The 20125-nt window shown below is 36.7% G+C and overlaps 1 protein-coding gene across 4 annotated transcripts in view; it reads left to right on the top strand.

The window, feature by feature from the left end:
* The window catches only part of RXFP1 (relaxin family peptide receptor 1), a 68252-nt gene extending 48698 nt beyond the window's left edge, over positions 1–19554 (top strand). For 3 of the 4 annotated variants that reach the window (XM_060093746.1, XM_060093736.1, XM_060093727.1), the window contains 7 exons: positions 3795–3866; positions 6878–6949; positions 7970–8041; positions 9864–10093; positions 12200–12610; positions 13524–13742; positions 19253–19554. In XM_060093746.1, the coding sequence (XP_059949729.1) occupies positions 3795–3866; positions 6878–6949; positions 7970–8041; positions 9864–10093; positions 12200–12610; positions 13524–13742; positions 19253–19554 (1378 nt within the window). The remainder of the gene's footprint in view (positions 1–3794; positions 3867–6877; positions 6950–7969; positions 8042–9863; positions 10094–12199; positions 12611–13523; positions 13743–19252) is intronic. The other variant, XM_060093756.1, reaches the window with a different exon arrangement.
* Positions 19555–20125: the final 571 nt, after the last annotated feature.

Consider the following 20125-nt stretch of genomic DNA (forward strand, 5'->3'; position numbering starts at 1 on the left):
ACATAGCTGTGGAGAAAGAATAAAGTCTGGGGAGATCAATAAATAAAATACATCTTGCACCACTCTAACCCACTGCTGGAGAAGGAGGGCAAATTTATCTTTAAGTTTCCTGGAGAGTTAGGATTTAAAAACCAGGAGATAAAAAGACACCACTCTGCTGATTCTGAAACCAAAGGATAATCTTGGATCCATAAGGAAATTAGACACTACCATCGGTAACATCCCAGACTGTAATAATGGAAAAGAGAGCTATTTATAATGTCCCTTTTTTAAGATCAATGACACAGTTCCGAAGGACATTAAGACAACTCTCTGATAAATCAAAGCCTTGTGGTCCAAGCACATAGGAGCTGATTGTCCAAATAAAACATACACAGGACAATAAATGAAGTACAGGTCCTTCAGACAGTTTTTTACTTTTTACCATGAATTTCTTCAAGTGGGTTTTTGCTAAAGTTTAGTCTAGCCACCAGTTTGATTTTGTGAGTTCTAGAAAGAATCTGGAGAATGGACAGAAGGTACATGTTTGACAATTAACTGGGCAGAACTTTGATTCATTAAAATTTGTTCATAAAAGTTAAAGAATGTAGGGCTTCCCTGGTGGCACAGTGGTTGAGAGCCCGCCTGCCGATGCAGGGGACACGGGTTCGTGCCCCGGTCCGGGAAGATCCCACATGCCGTGGAGTGGCTGGGCCCATGAGCCATGGCCGCTGAGCCTGCGTGTCCGGAGCCTGTGCTCCGCAGCGGGAGAGGCCACAACAGTGAGAGGCCCGCGTACCACAAAAAAAAAAAAAAAATTTAAGAATGTAACTAAACTGTTTCTCGGGACACCTTACCTGCAAACGAAGACAGGTGGAGGGAATACATATGCCACAGACAGAAACGTTCCTTGGGAACCAATGCAGCATTCTGCTCCAAAACATCAATAAACAAGCCACTGAAACCCCAACGTTTTTCCATGACCATTTGCTTGAAACATTTTTCAGTAGACAGTACCAATCATTCACAAAGTGCGCAAGAAAATCTCGATAGATATCAGAACCAAGCACCTGCTATAACAGCTCCCAGTGTCTGGCTAGTGAACCAGACCATCAACACATAGGAAATTATTTTATTCTCAGTAGTAGGGAGAGGTGCGTGTAGGTGACTCGAACGGTAGTATCTAGCCATGAAAATACAAGCTAGTCGAGGGGTCCATACTTTTCCTTGTTTTATCCTACTTGCCACCGCGATCTGAATACCAGTAGGTAATTTCTGCCAATCCTGACTTGCATGGTGGCGCTGAGGTGCAGGTTCTAAGTATCAGTAACCAGTAGTGAGCATGGAACACAACAGCTTAGTCCGTAACCAGTGCTAATGAAGGTTCAGAGGTAAAGGAAAGAGCAACAAAGGGGCAGAGAGGGGCACCAAGGCCAAGAATTAGTCCTGCCTGAACCCTGCCGAATCCCATACCCAACGTTGGCTTGAAAAATCGGATTTACAGGGATGAAAATGGCATGTTTTCTAAGAGGTGATGGCTTTAAATGGGTGGGTCTAGACCTCAAATGAGTGACTCTCCCTTTGAGAGAGGGTTTGGACTACATTCTGTGCCCCTCCTGGCTTGATCCCACTGACAGAGTTAATGCAGGCAAATAAATTGGCAACAATCAGAACTGACTTCTCACAGTAGACTCTAAATAGTTCTGATGGCAGAAACTCTTTGCTACATGCTTGATTTACTTTGTGCTTTTAAAGTCAACTACTCTAGGTGATAATGTGTTTCCTGAGCCCATTCGGAAATGGACCTCAAGTCCAGTTAAGTTTAGACCAACTTTCCTAAAACGAAACTGAGAAAATGGTCTTTTTACCCATCACTTAGGGTCTAGGCCAAATGGTTCCCATTACATGATTCATGATAAAAGAACTATATGTCAGAATTGGCTCTAATAGCCAAAACAGCACTCCCATCAGAAACAGATGAACATGATATTTCAAGATTTAATATCCTAGTGCACTCTTCTAAATCTGTTTTTCACATTGCCTCACTAACATGATCAATCTTTTACTTGGCTTCCCATACAAAGAACTGGAATTGTGCCGCCACTTTTACCTAAATATGAAGCAGGTCGAGTCTGTTAATGGCCTTCTAGGTAGGGATACAAAGAATACAAAGAATAGCTAGCCCAAAATTAAGCTAGATGCTGAAGAGCCCAAGATGAATAGGTACAGGGCTGGCACTGAAAGAGCTCACGTCCTTCAGAAGAGGAGAACGTATGTACAGAAATAGTTTTAATATGATGTTATAAGTGCTGTATGTGTTATCCATGCTACATACGGGAGAACAGAGAAGAGAATGCCTAACCTCCCTGGTCACAGAGGAGTGACATGTGAGCAGAATCGTTTTTGTTTCTTTTTAAAGTATAGTTGATTTACAATATTGTGTTAGTTTCAGATGTACGGCAAAGTGATTCAGTTATGCACACCCATTCTTTTTTCAGATTCTTTTCCCTTACAGAGTATTACAAGATATTGAATATAGTTCCCTGTGCTGTACAGTAAATCCTTGTTGTTTATCTGAGCAGAATCTTGAAGGATGAATAGGGAGTTCATCAGAAGGACAAGAATTAAAGCTTATTCCAGGCAGAAGGAAGCACCCGTGCAAAAACCCGGAGGCTGAAATACTGAGGTGCCTTCAGGCCCTGGTGAAAGTCATTTGACTGAGTAGAAAGTGGTAGGAAACTGAGCTGGAAAGCTAGACAGTGGCAAAATATTTAAAGGCTTTTTTATTGAAGGATTTTAAGAAAGGGATGAAATTTTAGAGACATTCCTTTTGTTGTCAAATCAGACCATCTATCTTCACAGACAATTCACCCATGAAAACATAAATAACAAAAACAGCCTCAAGGTTCAGTTTACAGTATAAAAATAAAACATTTACAGCAAAGACATGTATAGTAATGATTACATTAGCTACTTTTTAGTTTTAAAAACTCAGTCTAAATCTATCTTGCCCTTCCAAGTTGAATAACCTAACTTTTGATTTGTAAGCACTGCAATAACAAATAGATCTATTCCCATGCTTCTCCCTGTAGCAACAAATAGGATTTGGAGATGGACAGGGAAAGTGGTTAGGCTTTCTCTTAGTATCTCTTGATGGCATTGAAGAACTCAAGCCTATTGAAAGATTGTCTTGTTTAGAAGAATCTGAGGCCTTTCTCATGAGAGTTGCCGCTGTCAAATCTACCGTAAGAGCTGCTACTGTCCGAAATCTTCTCACAACTAAGCTACAAGTTCATACCACTTTAGGCAGTCCAACCTCTATATGTACATGAAGTAACATACAAAATATCCTGCCCCAGGTGTGTATGAGATCTGGTGTATATCAGCTGTGGAAGAAACTGGAAACTGAAATAATCCACTTCCAGTTGAAAATTATAATACAAGCAAAGGAAAAAATTAAGGTTCCAAAGCATATTTCTACTTTAGCAAAGGAAGAAAGGGAGGGAGGGAGGGAGGAAGGGGAGGAAGAAGAGAAAGGAGGAAGGACACAACACATATATTAATTGAATTAGAAAATTGTATCTATTAGAACTAGATCAAATACCACCAAGTACTGTCTCTGAGTGAGCAATAAAATGGGATAAAATATTTTTATCTTTTACCATCTCACTCCCTTTTTAAAGTTTTGACTTCTATTAACTAATTTAACTCACTAATGGCATTGTTTGAAAGTTGTCTAATGTTTTTTTAATAAATTACAGAACTATGAGTAAAGTCTTAAGGAAATAATATGACATTTGCAATTGTTTCCCTAGGGATTTAGGAAGTAATAAGATTGAAAATCTTTCACCACTTGTCTTTAAGGATCTGAAGGAGCTCTCACAGTTGTAAGACTGATACGAATTTTGTATCTTTATTTTTTAATTTATTTTACTTTTAAAAATTGTGATTAAAATATACATAAGTATGTATATTTACCATTTTAACCATTTGTAAGTGTACAACTGTGGCATTAACTTCATTCACATTGTTGTGCAATCATCACCACCATCCATCTCTAGAACTTTTCCATCTTTCCAAACTGAAACTCCATACATATTAAACACTAACTCCCCATCAACCCCTGCCCCTCCAGCATCCATCACTCTGTTCTGGCTCTATGAATTTGGCATTTCTAAATACCTCACAAATCAGTGGAATCATACATATTTGCCCCTTTATGACTGGCTTATTCCACTTAGCATAATGTCCTCAAGGTTCATCCACAGGTTGTAGCATGTGTCAGAAGTTCTGAATAGTATCATTCTGAATAATAATCCGCTGTAAGTACCACATGGCGTTTATCCATTCATCCATTGGTGGACACTTGGGTGGCTTCCGCCTTTTAGCTGCTATGAGTAGTGCGGCTATGAATGTGGGTGTACAAATATCTGTTCAAGAGCTTGCTTTCAATTCTTTGGGTATATAACCCCAGAAGTAGAATTACTGGATCATATGGCAACTCTATTTTTAATTTTTAAAGGAAACACCATACTCTTTTGCATAGTGGCTACACTATTTTATATTCCCACTATCAGTGCACAAGGATTCTAATTTCTCCACCTATTTAACAACACTTGTTATTTTATATTTTTTGATAATTGCCAATCTAATGGATGTGAAATGGTGTTTCATTGTGGATTTGATTTGCATTTCTCTAATGATCAATGATGTTGAGCATCCTTTCATGTGCTTATTGGCCATTCGTGTAACTTCTTTAGAGAATACCTATTCAAGTCTTTTGCCCGCTTTTAAACTGGGTTGTTTGGGGTTTTGTGGTTAAGTTGTAGGAGTGTATATATTTTAGATATTAAATCATTTTCAGATATATGATTTACAAATGTATGCTCCCATTCTGTGGGTTGCCTTTTCACTCTGTTGACAGTGTTTTCTGATGCACAAATGTTTTTGATTTAGATGTAGTCCAATTCTTGTTTTTTTTTTCTTTTGTTACCTATGTTTTTGGCATCATATACAAGAAGTCATTGCTTAATCCAATGTCATGAAGCTTTTCTCTTATGACTTCTTCTAAGAGTTTTAAAGTTTTAGCTTTTCTATTTAGGCCTTTGATCCATTTTGAGTTAATTCTGTACATGGTGGAAGCTCAAGGTCTAAGCTTTTTTTTTTTTTCATGTGGATATCTATCTGGTTTTCACAGCACTATTTGTTGAAAAGATTGTCCTTTCCCCATTTAACAATCTTGGCACATTTTAAAAATTATTTGACTATATATACAGAGGCTTGTTCCTGGGCTCTCCATTCTATTCCATTGTTCTATACAACTATCTTTTAGCCAGCACCACAGTGTTTTGACTACTGTAGCTTTGTAGTAAGTTTTGAATCAGGAAGTGAGACCTCCAACTTTGTTCTTCTTTTTCAAGGTTGTTTTAGATATTCAGATTCCCTTGAGATTCCATATGAATTTTAGGATGAATTTTTCTATTTATGCAAAAAAAATCATTGGGATTTTGACAGAGATTACACTGAATATGTAGATTGCTTTGGGTAGTATTAACATCTTAACAATATTGTCTTCCAGTCCCAAAACACAGAATGTCTTCTTTAACTGATGTCTTCTTTAATTTTTTTCAGCAACATTTTGTTTTCAAAGTGCAAGTCTTTCACCTTTATTCAGTTTATTCCTAAGTACTTTGTTCTTTTGATGCTATTGTAAATGGAATCATTTTCTTAATTTTCTTTATGGATTACTCATGGTTAGTGTATAGAAATGCATTTGATTATTGATTATTGTTTGATTATTATGTGTTGGTTTCACATATGGCAATTTTGTTGAATTTATTACAATAGTTCTGACAGTTTTTGTGTGTATGCGTGTGTGAAATCATTAGGGTTTTATACACATAAAATCATGTCATCTGTGAACAGAGATCATTTTACTTCTCCCTTCACAATTTGGATGCCTTTTATTTCTTGCCTAATTGCTCTGGCTAGGACTTCCAGTAGTATGTTGAATAGAAATGGCAAAAGTGGGCATCCTTGTCTTCTTACTGATTTTAGAGGAAAAGCTTTTGGCCTTTAACCATTGGCTTTGATGCTCACTGTGGCTTTCCTATATGGCTTTTATTATGTTAAGGTCGTTTCCTTCTGTTCATAGATAGTTGAGTCCCCTTCCCTTCTTTCATACAACACATTTCTTCTTATTGTCATCCTTCCTCTCTTCCCTTCTTTCTGTAGTCACTGCCCCTCCCCCACCCAACTAATGGTCTAATCTGCAATAAATTTCTTAAAAAGTGAACCTGCCCTGAGAAGGTCCCTTTAATCAACAATTCTTGTTTCAAGGTGTTGTTTTGCAAAGATTTTGAAATTTTCTTCATTTACACTCAGCTACACTACCACTCTGACCTCTGTTTGTTTGTTTCTAACTATAGAGCCTTTTGCTTTTCATTTCATGCCTCACAAATTGCTAACACAATATGCCACTCTTTGACACGATTTATTGTAAAAAGCATTCAATGTGATTTCACTAATTCAAGTTTTGACTAAATGAGATTCTTCTTTCTTTCATTTAAACTACACATGATGATAGGCAAAACCTGAAGTGGTGTGGCTTCCCTTTGGGTACCCTGCTGCTCCTCTGGTGGGACCGTCTCTGGACCTCCCCACCTTCGCGCTTACGTTCTCTCAGCTCTGCCATTAATGCACTTACTGACAGCCATGCACTGGCCTACGAGTTCTGTTTCCATTAATCCATTTGAATGTCCAATGAGCCCTAGGGGTCAAGTGACATTGCTGTACTTTTTTGTTACTGTTTAAAAGTAACCCTAAGTCGAGACACACTTTCTCTTTACTCAAATACTTTTTAAGAATTGACCTATTGCTGCTCTTTTTTTTAAAACAGGAATCTTTCCTATAACCCAATCCAGAAAATTCAAGCAAACCAATTTGATTACCTTGTCAAACTCAAGTCTCTGTAAGTATACACCTATGGGGATAGTTTTATGATGTAATTTTTATTTACATACTAATAGCTAATAAATCCTATAAAATAAGATTGATAGGATCTCAAATCAGAAGATTTAGTCCCAGGATATTGGATAAACTCCAGGAAAACATATAAGATGAGTGCTTGCTGGGCTACAAACAGATAGCTATTAGTTTAATCTTCCGTATTTATAAGCTACAAATTAGATAATGATTAATCATTTCATATATTTCTGTAATCACCAGAAGCTTATACTGGATTGTTTGCTTGATCCTCTGAAGGCATCTATGCATATTTATTCCTTCATTAGCCCTGGGTATCTAAGAATTTATTATAGCCATCGTTATCCCAAGATGGAATGTTCTAGATGATATGTCATTACTTGCAACACACACACACACACATAAACACACACACACAAATTATGTTAGGGTCTAAGAATTGCCTTAAGAAGGTAAGCTTCGGTTCTTTTAAGTGCTCCCTCAGTAAAATGGCATTTTATTAAAAAAACATTTATTATTTAAAATGATTAGAAAAACTTCAAGAATGTAAAATGCCTCTGCTATTGCAATATTGTCGAAAAGATAATGCTTGTTCATTTATTTCAAAAATATATATTGAGCAGTTACTATACAAAAACATTGTTCCACTCTCCATTAGAAGCCAAAAAATTCAAATAAGCAGGATATATACATATAAATAGCAGAATCAAAAAGGCATTGGGAGAAAAAAATGGGTTATTCTGGGATCATATGAAATCATGTGTGCGAAACTTTTGAAAATTGTAAAGCACTATAGAATTTAAAGAATATTTCATTCAATAAAAAAAAATTTTTAATAAAAATATTTTTAAAGGAGTTGGGGAAGTGCCTAGGGAAGGTTAAGTACGAATGTTTGGTTCTGAATAAGTGTTAACTAACAGCATTTTATTAAACTGTCTGTCACAGAAACTCATTTTATTATACCCTGCATAACATATTTTTTTGATAATTAATTTGATATTTTTAGCAGCCTAGAAGGAATTGAAATTTCAAATATCCAACAAAGGATGTTTAGACCTCTCACGAATCTCTCTCACATGTAAGCAGATGTTTTTTCTTGTTCTTCACCTTGATTTCAGTCTTTTACGTTTCCACATGTATTGTGCTAATACCTCCATACCCAATGCATCCAATCTATTAACATTTTCTACTGATTAATTTGCCTAAACGATAATTAACTCTTAAAGTGTTGGTATTGGGTGGGGTGATTTTTAGTTTTCCATGGTCTGGCAGAATGAAAGGAGTTTTGTCTGAATGTCAGACAGCAGGAGTGTGGAGGGAACCCACTCAGGCTTGTAAACTCTCCCGAGCCCTGATGCCACTCACTGATAGTCATGTTTGTCCACTCAGCTAGTAATTTGTGCACATAGCACAAATGCGACCAGATGAAGAAGTTACATAAACATAAAATAATTATAAATAATTCATGTAAATGGAGGAAGGGAAGAGAGAAATCCTCCTCAGTGAAAATTGCCCACAATGTCAGGGCATGATGTGCAAGGGTGTATGGATAAAGTGGTAAACCATGAAAAATCTTTTATTCAAACAGTATGTCTCATCATGCCATCAATTACATGCTTCAGAAACATTTTCTTTAATTGAATGTAATATATAGCAGTATATATATGAAATATATTAGAATGGTCTCCATGCCAAGGTAATTAATTCCCAATAATTTAGAAAGTGTCATGGCAGTCACCACCACTCTATAATCTTGATTGTATTTTAAATCTAACAGAGGATCCTGGGAGTTTTTTTCCCATAATTCCTCAGAGAGCATGCTTATAAAAGTTTCCTTGGTTGCAGACAACATTAAACACTCTGACTAAATTAAGCAAAGCAGAGTTTATTGGAAGAAAATAGTGTAGGTCACAAAACCCAAGAAACAACTCAAGGAGCAGAACTGAACTGGGCAGAAACCATGGCAGATCCTGGGATCCAGGCAGCAAGAGTTAAACTACAGGACAATATACTGTAATTGTCAAGTTTTTATCTTGTATTACTACAACTCCTTATACTATAAAGATCACTTATATTTTTTGCCAGAGTACATCGCTTTAGGGGCAAAGAGATCTAATTTAAATCCTAATTTCTGCACTTATTAGAAAATTTCCTAGCAGATAATTTGCCTCCATTGAAGAGTCATCTTCTTGTATGGTGATACTGACCTCAACCTCATGGAGCTGATCTGAGAAGTTATTCTTGATACTGGGAAGATGCTCAATAAACGGTGCTGGTGTTGGTGGTAGCACAGTAGTAATTACTGATTATCCCGGTGGTGTTTTATTAACAAGGGAGGTCTCTCTACTGATGAAAGAATTCACTCAACACATATTTATCAAACACCCTATTATGTACCAAACTCTAGTGTGAGGATAAGCATGTTGGCAAGTAGCTACAGATCACACAAATTCTATACTAGAAAAGCCATAGAAGCACAGAGGACAAATTCTCTTCCCCTAGGTTTGAAAAAGGAAAATCAGTTGCAGCAACCATAGGAGTTATGTAACAGTGGATTTATTAACACATGCACTAAACACTGAAAACCCAGTAACAAGTTTCCTTGGGTGGATTGTCCTGATCACATGCTAACATTTGATTTATATTCTAAGACATGTCTAACACTTGTATGTTTATTACGCCTTTTTGTGGCTCTCACCTGCACATTCTTTTAAAAACCAAGTTAATGAGAATTAAACTTAAGGTTAAATCTTCAGTATCCCTAACGTTTTACATTCATTCCTCTGAGTCTCATATTAAGATGTTTTCTTTCTACTGAGAGAATGTAGAAAATAGATTTTAATGTAGAGTGACACTGATTTCAGCTTAAAATCTTCTTTTCCCTTCTCTTTGCACATCAGCTATTTTAAGAAGTTCCAGTACTGTGGCTATGCACCGCATGTTCGCAGCTGTAAACCAAACACTGATGGAATCTCATCTTTAGAGGATCTCTTGGCGAGCATTATTCAGAGAGTATTCGTCTGGGTTGTGTCTGCAGTTACGTGCTTTGGAAACATCTTTGTCATCTGTATGCGACCTTATATCAGATCTGAGAACAAGCTGCATGCCATGTCAATCATTTCCCTCTGTTGTGAGTATTTCCTGGCTGAAGAGGAATTACAGTTTCAAAATATATGAAAGCGTTGCTATTAGACAATAAGTAACGAGAGCAATAGAATTATGAGATTTTAAAAATTTATCCCCTTTGCTTATATGTTGTTTTCACATTCGCTACAATGAAAATAAAATTACTTTAGCGATAAGAAAGAAAATAAGAAAGAAAATAAGTTTTTAAAATAAGAAAACTCAGTCACCTTACACAGATTAATGAAGAGCTCATTCATTAATTTTTTTCTCATAAAGAAGTTTTTGTTCATTTGCTTTCTTCTCTGAAGGAAGAAGAAAGGGAATTTAATATTATTAAATAATTTATTTAAAATTATAAGATATTCTAAATAATATCTTTATTATTTAATAAAATAATAATATTTTATCAAAGCATGTAAAATCTTTTACTATAATCAAATTGGACCCATTCATGGTTCCAGAGCTGTGTTTATTTCTTGTTTGAATGTCCAGTTCGTGGATGCTGACTTCAAACGTTGCTTTTCTGGTCTCTGAGCTTCTACATTCTTTTCCATTCATAATTTGAAATATTTAAATAAGAAAGTGTTTTAGGTAGTATTAAATTTTTTAAGTTTTTGAAACGTGATTGCAAGGTATTATGTTAAATGAGGAATACAAAAGTAAATTAATTAATTAAATAAAAGCAAGAAACCAGTCCTCAAGATGTTTATAATCTTGGTCAAGTGGCCTATAATTTACCCATACTACCTCAAGCAAGAATCAATCTATATGATGTTCTACTTCGTTACAAGGGCTGTGCCATGTCTAACCCTCGCCCTCACTCAAAGTATAGTGTTGAACTGTCTTTTCATTGCAAGCTGCCCAAGAAACAGAACTCAGAAATGATTTACTACTTTGTACTGTTAGCTACACAATTTTGAGTTTGCTCAATTTCCCTGATAAAGGCTAGAATATAACCTTGGTGTTTAAAGATTAGGGTCAGCCTTACGATGTATACCATGATGTGACTTTAGGTTCGTTGTATAGAATGCTTACGCGGTCAAAAAAAATCTCACCTACCCTCTGATATGTAATATTTGCTTAAAAAGCAAATACACCAAGAAGTGTATCACATTAACAGCTGATGTGGGGGATGGAGGAGTCTGAAAAGAGACAGAGAAAGATGTTCAGATGGGAAGAATCAGAGAGAACAGTGTTGCTTTGACCACCCCTGGGTGACTCATTTAAGCCCCTCAGAATTATACTGACTACAGAGCATTTCATAATTATTCACATCTTCAAAATGACAGACCTCAAAATTCATAGTCATTACTCTGTCATAGCAACTTCTGGATTACTTTCTCTGGGATTTTGAATTACTTAAGTTTCTTAAGCTGGGAGACTTTCCATGGAAGAGATGAACCAAATTATAACATCCCAATCTTGTCCCTAATTGAATTCTCATGCATTTTACTCATTTACTCAGCACTGCTAGGTGATGGGACTAGAACAGAAAGCAAAACAGACAGGATTCCTGCTCTTACAGACTGTGTGTTAGTCGAAAACAGAGGAATGATTACATAATTGGCTGCAGAGGATGCTGTAAGAGTGCTTAGCAGGGAGAGTTGATGAAGTGGTCCTTACCCATAAATGAACTCTTAGAATAAAACTTCCCTCCCCCGCCCCCAAGATAGAAGGAACTTGGCTATTTGGGGCTAATATTAAAAATATTTCTGGGGCTTCCTTGGTGGCGCAGTGGTTAAGAATCCACCTGCCAATGCAGGGGACATGGGTTCAAGCCCTGGTCCGGGAAGATCCCACATGCCGCAGAGCAACCAGGCCCGTGCACCACAACTGCTGAGCCTGTGTTCTAGGGCCCGCGAGCCACAACTGCTGAAGCCCGTGCGCCTAGAGCCCATGCTCCGCTACAAGAGAAGCCACCATGATGAGAAGCCCACGCACCGCAACGAAGAGTGGCCCCTGCTCGCCGCAACTAGAGAAAGCCCGCGCACAGCAACGAAGACCCAATGCAGCCAAAAATAAATAGATAATTTTTTTTAATTCTGCTTAATGATAATTCCATCTTACCTATTTATTTCTCTAAATTTGTGAAATTCACTGATCCCTGTAGGTGCCGACTGCCTGATGGGAATCTATTTGTTTGTGATCGGAGCCTTTGACCTGAAGTTTCGAGGAGAATACAACAAGCACGCACAGCTGTGGATGGAGAGTATTCATTGCCAGCTTCTGGGGTCCCTGGCCATTCTGTCCACAGAAGTATCAGTGTTACTTTTAACATTTCTGACAGTGGAAAAATATATCTGCATTGTATATCCTTTCAGATGTTTAAGACCTGGAAAATGCAGAACCATTACAGTTCTGATTCTCATTTGGATTATCGGTTTTATCGTGGCTTTCATTCCACTGAGCAATAAAGGATTTTTCAAAAACTACTACGGCACCAATGGGGTATGCTTCCCTCTTCATTCAGAAGATACAGAAAGTATTGGAGCCCAGATTTATTCAGTGGCTATTTTTCTCGGTAAGAAACTCTGTATTAGAAGCCCTTTCATTCAAATGCTAGAATAAATCACAATCTGAATCTCATTATGCTTTTTAATATTTACAACTTTCTATTTCAGATCTTCTAACCAGAATGGACATTGAGGGTGGATTGTATCAGAATCCCCTAAAGGGATTATTTTTTCTAAATTACCACTTCATCATATTAATTCTTATATGATACACTTTAATAAAAGACAAGATGCTAAACACTTGGATTTCATGCAATCACCCTAATAATACTAAGCAAAACATATTTTAACTCTTTGCCTTTATAATATGAACAAATTCAAAGTAGCCACACAAGTCTTTGGCTTGGGAGCAGACAACCAAGTATGTCTTCTTGTGAAAAATATTCTCAAAATATAACAAAGCAATTGAATTAGCAAAAAAATTAACACAAGACAGATTAATTTAATAAGCCCAAGATAGTCATTGAATCACTATAATCTAATTTTAATATGCCATTTTAAAATTAAACATTTCATCATTCTTTTTTTTTTTTTTGCGGTACGCGGGCCTCTCACTGTTGTGGCCTCTGCCATTGTGGAGCACAGGTTCCAGACGCGCAGGCTCAGAGGCCATGGCGCACGGGCCCAGCCGCTCCGCGGCATGTGGGATCTTCCCGGACCGGGGCACAAACCCGTGTCCCCTGCATCGGCAGGTGGACTCGCAACCACTGCGCCACCAGGGAAGCCCTCATCATTCTTATAGCTTCAACAATATTTAAATTTTTTTAATTAATGATTTTTGTGCCTTAGTAATTCTTACAAAGAACAAAAAACACATTGTGGTCTTTGTATCTTCTCCTTTACAATAACAGCTAAGGGTATGTTTGCTTGTTCTGAAAGAATGTTCTTATTCATTAATCATCATCTTTGTGTTCTTCATAGGTATTAACTTAGCAGCATTTATCATCATAGTTTTTTCATATGGAAGCATGTTTTACAGCATCCATCAAAGTGCCATAACAGCAACCGAAGTACGGAATCAAGTTAGGAAAGAGATGATCCTTGCTAAACGTTTTTTCTTTATTGTATTTACCGATGCATTATGCTGGATACCCATCTTTATACTGAAATTTCTCTCATTGATTCAGGTAGAAATACCAGGTATGAATTTTTTCTTCCTGTAAAGAAATAAAAAATCTGTCCATTAATATTTGCCTTATATATTTAGGTGATTCTATGTTGGATGCATATACATTTATAATTGTTATATCCTTTTCTTGCATTGATCCCTTGATCATTATGTAGTGTCAGTCTTTGTCTCTTGTAAGAGTCTTCCATTTAAAGTCTATTTTGTCTGATATGAGTATTGCTACTCTGGCTTTCTTTTGATTTCCATTTGCATGGAATACCTTTTTCCATATTTCTTCCTGATTCACTTGTAAGTTTTTGTTTCTAGGAATTTATCCATTTCTTGTAAGTTGTCCAATTTGTTGACATATAAATGTTAGTAGTATTCTCTGATGATTGTTTGTACTTCTGTGATATCAGTTGTAACTTCTACTTTTTCATTTCTAATTTTATTTATTTTGATCCCTTCTCCTTTTTTTCTTGATGAGTCTGGCTAAAGATTTAGCAATATTTTATCTTTTCAAAAAACGAACTCTTAGTTTCACTGATCTTTTCGACTACTTTTCAGTCTCTATCTCATTTCTTTCTGCTCTGATCTTTATTACTTACTTCCTTCTACTAACTTTGGGCCTTGTTTGTTCTTCTTCTAGTTCCTTTCATTAGAAAGTTAGGTTGTCCATTTGGGATTTTTTTTTTGTTTCTTGGGGTGTCCCTGAATCACTGTAAACTTCCCTCTTAGAACTGCTTTTTCTGTGTCTCATAGATTCTGGAGGGTTGTGTTTCTATTTTCATTCATCTTAAGGTAATTTTTTGTTTCCTCTTTGATTTCTTTGTTGACCCATTGGTTTTTTAGTAGCATGTTGTTTAGTCTACACACTTGTGTTTTTCCACTTTTCTTCCTGTAATTGGCTCCTAGTTTCATAGTATTGTGGTTGGAAAAGATGCTTGATATGATTTTAGCCTTCTTAAATTTACTGAGACTTGTTGTGTGGCCTAGCATGTGATTTATCCTGGAAAATGTTGTATGCACATTTGAAAAGAATGTGTAATTTCCTGGTATTTTGGGGAGGTTTTTTTTGTTTTTGTTTTTTTGCGGTACGCGGGTCTCTCACTGTTGTGGCCTCTCCCGTTGCGGAGCACAGGCTCCGGATGCGCAGGCTCAGCAGCCATGGCTCATGGGCCCAGCCGCTCCGCGGCATGTGGGATCTTCCTGGACCGGGGCATGAACCCATGTCCCCTGCATCGGCAGGTGGACTCTCAACCACTGCACCACCAGGGAAGCCCTAATTTCCTGTTTTTAATGGAATGTTCTGTAGATATTTATTAAGTCCAACTGGTATAATGTGTCTCTTAAAGCCACTGTTTCCTTATTGATTTTCTGTCTGGATGATCTAGCCCTTGATGTGTGTGTGGTATTAAAGTCTCCTACCATCTTCTAATACTGTCAATTTCTCCCTTTATGTCTGATAATATTTGCTTTACATATTTAGGTGCTTCTATGTTAGGTGCACATATGTTTACAAATGTTATATCCTCTTCTTGGGTTTACCCCTTTATATAAGTGCCCTTCTATGTCTTTTGTTACACACTTCTCTTTAAAGTCTATTTTGTCTGATATGTGTATTGCTAACCCAGCTTTCTTTTCATTTTCATTTGCATGGAATATCTTTTTCCGTCTCTTCACTTTCAGTATGTGTGTATCTTTGCTCTGAAGTGACTCTCTTGTAGCTAGCATATAGATGGGGTTTGTTTTTTAATCCATTCAGCCACCCTATGTCTTTTTATTGGAGCATTTAGTCCATTTACATTTAAAGTGGTTATTGGTAGGTATGTACTTATTGTCATTTTGTTACTTGTTTTCTGGTTGTTTTTGTAGTTCTTCTCTGTTCTTGTCTTCTTTTAGCATCTTCCCTTCATTTTCCTTAGTGTTATGTTTGGGTTCCTTTCCCTTTTTTGTGTGTGTATCTATTGTTGTTTTATGGTTTGTAGTTACCATGCCATATATATATTATATATATATATATGTTATATATATATTATATATATATTATATATATTATATATACACACACACACACGTAAACTGATAGTTAAGTTCAAATGCATTCTAAAAGCTCTACATTGTTATTCCCCCCTGAAGTTTTGTTTTGATGTCATATTCTACATCTTTATATGTATCCATTAACTGTTTATTGTAATTAGAGTTGATTTTGATTTTACAAACTTTTGGTTTTAATCTTAGTACTAGCTCTTTTAAGTACCTGATCCACTGCCTTTACTCTATATTTGCCTTTATCGGTAAGATTTTTTTCCTTTATATATTTTACCTTTTATTACGGTTTTTTTTTTTTTTCACTTAAGAAAGTCCCTTTAATGGTTCTTGTAAGGCTGGTTTAGTGGTGATGAATTTTTTTAGTTTTTGCTTGTTGGGAAACTCTTTTTTTTAAAATATATCTTTATTGGAGTACAATTGCTTCCCAATGCTGTGTGAGTCTCTATTATACAACAAAGTGAGTCAACCATATGCATACATATGTCCCCATATCCCCCCCATCTTGAGCCTCCCTCCCACCCTCCCTATCCCACCCCTGTAAGTCACCACAAAGCACCGAGGTGATCTCACTGTGCTATGCTGCTGCTGCTCTTTCAATTCTGAATGATAACATTGCCAGGTACAGTATCCTTGATTACAGGTTTTTTCCTTTCTTTCAACACTTTAAATATATCATGCCACTCCCTTCTGGCCTGCAAATTTCTGCTGAAAAGTCAGCTGGTAGCCTCATGGGGTTTCCCTTGTGACTCTTTGCCTTTCTCTTGCTGCCTTTAAAATTCTCGCTTTAACTCTTGCCATTTTAATTATTATATGTCTTAGTGTGGATCTCTTTGAGTTCATTTTGTTTGGGACTTTATGTGCTTCCTGGATCAGATGCTTCCTTCTTCAGGTTAAATGAAATAATTTTCAGCCATTATTTAATCAAATACATTTTTTGCCCCCTTCCTCTCTCTTTTCTCCTTCTGGGAACCCTATAATGCAAATGTTAGTACACCTGACATTGTCTCTGAGGTCCTTTAAACTATCCTCATTTTTTTTTTTTTTTTGCTGTTCTGATTGAGTGATTTACACTATTCTGTCTTCCAGGTTGCTAAGGATTCTTCTGTTTCATTCTCCTGTATCACTTACTCTACTGTTGATACCCTCTAGTGTATTTTTCATTTCAGTTATTGTATTCTTTTGCTCTGATTGGTTCTCTTTTACATTTTCTGTTTCTTTGTTACAGTTGTGTGATCCTCTAGTCCTTTCCCAAGGCGGGTGAACATTTTTATGACCATTGCTTTAAATTCTTTGTTAGGTAAATTACTTATCTCCACTTCTTTTGGTTTTTCTCCTGGGGTTTTATCTTGCTCTTTAATTTGGAAAATAGTCCTCTGTCATCTCATTTTGTTTGACTTTCTCTGTTTGTCTCTGTGAAATTAGGTAAAACAGTTGCCTATCCTGAGCTTGATTTGTGTCCTTATGTGGGAGCACCCCTATGTGGTCTGCACATGCCCAGTGGTTTTGGTGGGAGAGCTGAATCTGAAACAAACAGGGGCAAGGGTTTTCCTAGGGCATGTCAGGCCTGTCGCCTTGGTGGGGGTTTGGGGGTTGGAGATGAAGGGGCTACAGTCAGAGCCCCATGTGAGCCAGGGCTTCTCCTGGGCCACTGGCAGCTGCTGCCTTGAGGGGTGGTGGGCTGGAGCCAGAGCATGGCGGGGGCTACAGCTTCTCCTGGTGCAAGCTGGATGCTGCCACGTGTTCAAATTTTTTCCACAAATGCCAAAAAACATAATGACTATGGGAACAAAGGAACAATGATTCCAATAAATTATACTCACTGTGTTGAAATTCTGATAATCCCATGCTTAAGATGACCAGAAAGGAACACAGGTCAAAATGATTATCAAATAATTACTTCATTTTTTTTTTTTTTAGAACATAAGAAATTTTTCTTCCTGAAATACATAGCAATTTAGGGAACATTACACCAGAGTGTGAGAGATGACAGAAGAAGGCACTCTTGATATTTAAAAATAAGGCGCATCACATTGATTAGGATGGCTGTTCTCAAAAACAGAAAATAACAAGTACTGGCAAGGATATGGAGAAATTGGAACTCTTGTGCTGGTAGGAATGTAAAATGGCACAGCTGCTGTAGAAAACAGTATGGTGGTTCCTCAAAAACTTAAACATGGGATTACCATGTGACCCAGCAATTCTACTCCTGAGTATATACCCAAAAGAACTGAAAGCAGGGAATCAAACAGATATTCATACACCCATGTTCATGACAGCATTATTCACAGTAGCCAAAATGTGGGAGTGAAACAACCCGAGGGTCCCTCAACAGACGAATGCTTAAAGCAAATGAGTTATATACACACAACGGATTATTATTCAGCCTTTAAAGGGAGGAAATTCTGATACATGCTACAACATGGATAGATTTTGAAAACATTATGCTACCGAAATAAGCCAGTCACAAAAGGACAGATTCTGTATGATTCCACTTATATGAGATAATTAGTGTAGTCAGAGTCACAGAGACGAAAAGTTTGTGAATGGCAGTTGTCAGGATTAGGGGGAGGAGGGGGGAGGGGAAGGGGGTAGTGTTTAAAGGTACAGAGTTTCAGTGTGGGAAGATGAAAAAGTTTTGGAAATGGATGGTGGTGATGGTTTTACAACAATGTGAATGTAGTTAATGCCACTGAACTGTACACTTAAAAATGGTTAAAATGGAAAAGTTTATGTTATGTATATTTTACCACAATAAAAAATGTATAAAATCCTGTTAACTGTATGTATACTGCAATATATATTCACACTTTAAAAATTTATAAACATACAACTTTAATTTTGCTTTATCCCATGGTTGGTGGTGATAGTGCCTTACATTTTATAAGTAAAAGAGGGAAGAGAGCATAAATTAAATTATAATAAAAATCTGAGTATTAGGTAGTTGCATATATACTGCAGTAATTTTAAGATAAGGTTAGCCAAAGATGTTTTTACTGAAATAAATATCTAGTCAAAAGCCTAAAAATGCATACCTGTTTTTCAAATCAAATAAATAGCAGAAAAGAAATCTATTAAAGCTAAGTTTATATATTCTGAGAAATATTACATGTACTATCTAATAAGTAAAACACTTGAAAAGGTATGATTTAAATACTAAACAATATTGTTTTTCCTAAGATGGAATCATATCCGAGTAATATATAATCACTTGGTAAAACACATTTCTACCCAATAGAATACTTTTGTTGATGTATTCGAGAAAAGCTACTTAGCAAAAAAAAACCTGGTTTTTGATAGTGTTAGCACCTCCCTCAAACACTGGCATCCTGGAAACACAGACTTGGTATTTAATTATGTGACATCAAGGGGAAAAAAATTAAGACTCAAAAGTCAGTGTGGGGGGCTGGGGGTTAGGGTAAACAAGGACAAGGTGTGTCCATACCTTGTAAACATCCATAAACAGTCAAGGAATTTCATTTTTCTCTTCCAGGTACCATAACGTCTTGGGTAGTGATTTTTATTCTGCCTATCAACAGTGCTTTGAACCCAATTCTCTATACTCTGACCACAAGACCATTCAAAGAAATGATCCATCAGTTTTGGTATAACTACAGACAGAGAAGATCTATTGACAGCAAAGGAAGTCAGAAGACATATGCTCCATCGTTCATCTGGGTAGAAATGTGGCCCCTGCAGGAGATGCCTTCTGAGCTAATGAAGCCAGCTCTTTTCACAGACCCCTGTGAATTATCATTCATTTCTCAATCAACTAGACTCAATTCCTATTCATAACGGACTGAAACCTATTTCTACACAGAGAATACTGTGGGATGCTTTATGATGGATTTATTAGTATAAAATAAATGCCACAAAATAATTTATAATAACGGCTAAAATAAATTAGCTTACATGGACATGAGGTTATTTGGGAAAAAGTCAAAATGACTGATGCCCATGTAAAGGGAAATAAATTATATTGATAATGTGTATAAACTGGTACATATTTTGGATAGGAAACTAAGAGAAATCTACTTCAAGGTTCATTCATTCTTTTACCATGCATTTACTGAGTACCCACTACGTGCATGGCACTGCAGTAAATTCCTGGGAGTAGACAGTATAGAATCTTTTCAATTTGCAGTGTTAAGTTGTATTTAACTACAAGAATATAAAAAGTCCATCTGCAGCTCCTAGTTTAAGGTAGAGCTTTGTCTGTCTTGCTTACCAGCAAAAGTAAGAATCACAGACACTCTTAAATAAAGGTTTACGGTTTTGGAATAATCAGTATACTAGCATCAGAGAAAATGTCTGATTATTAGCAAAGTACAGACATTTTGTTTTAAGAACTCATCTTACCTCTCTT

Source organism: Mesoplodon densirostris, chromosome 1, assembly GCF_025265405.1.
Source record: "Mesoplodon densirostris isolate mMesDen1 chromosome 1, mMesDen1 primary haplotype, whole genome shotgun sequence".
NCBI classification, from domain to species: Eukaryota; Metazoa; Chordata; class Mammalia; order Artiodactyla; family Ziphiidae; genus Mesoplodon; species Mesoplodon densirostris.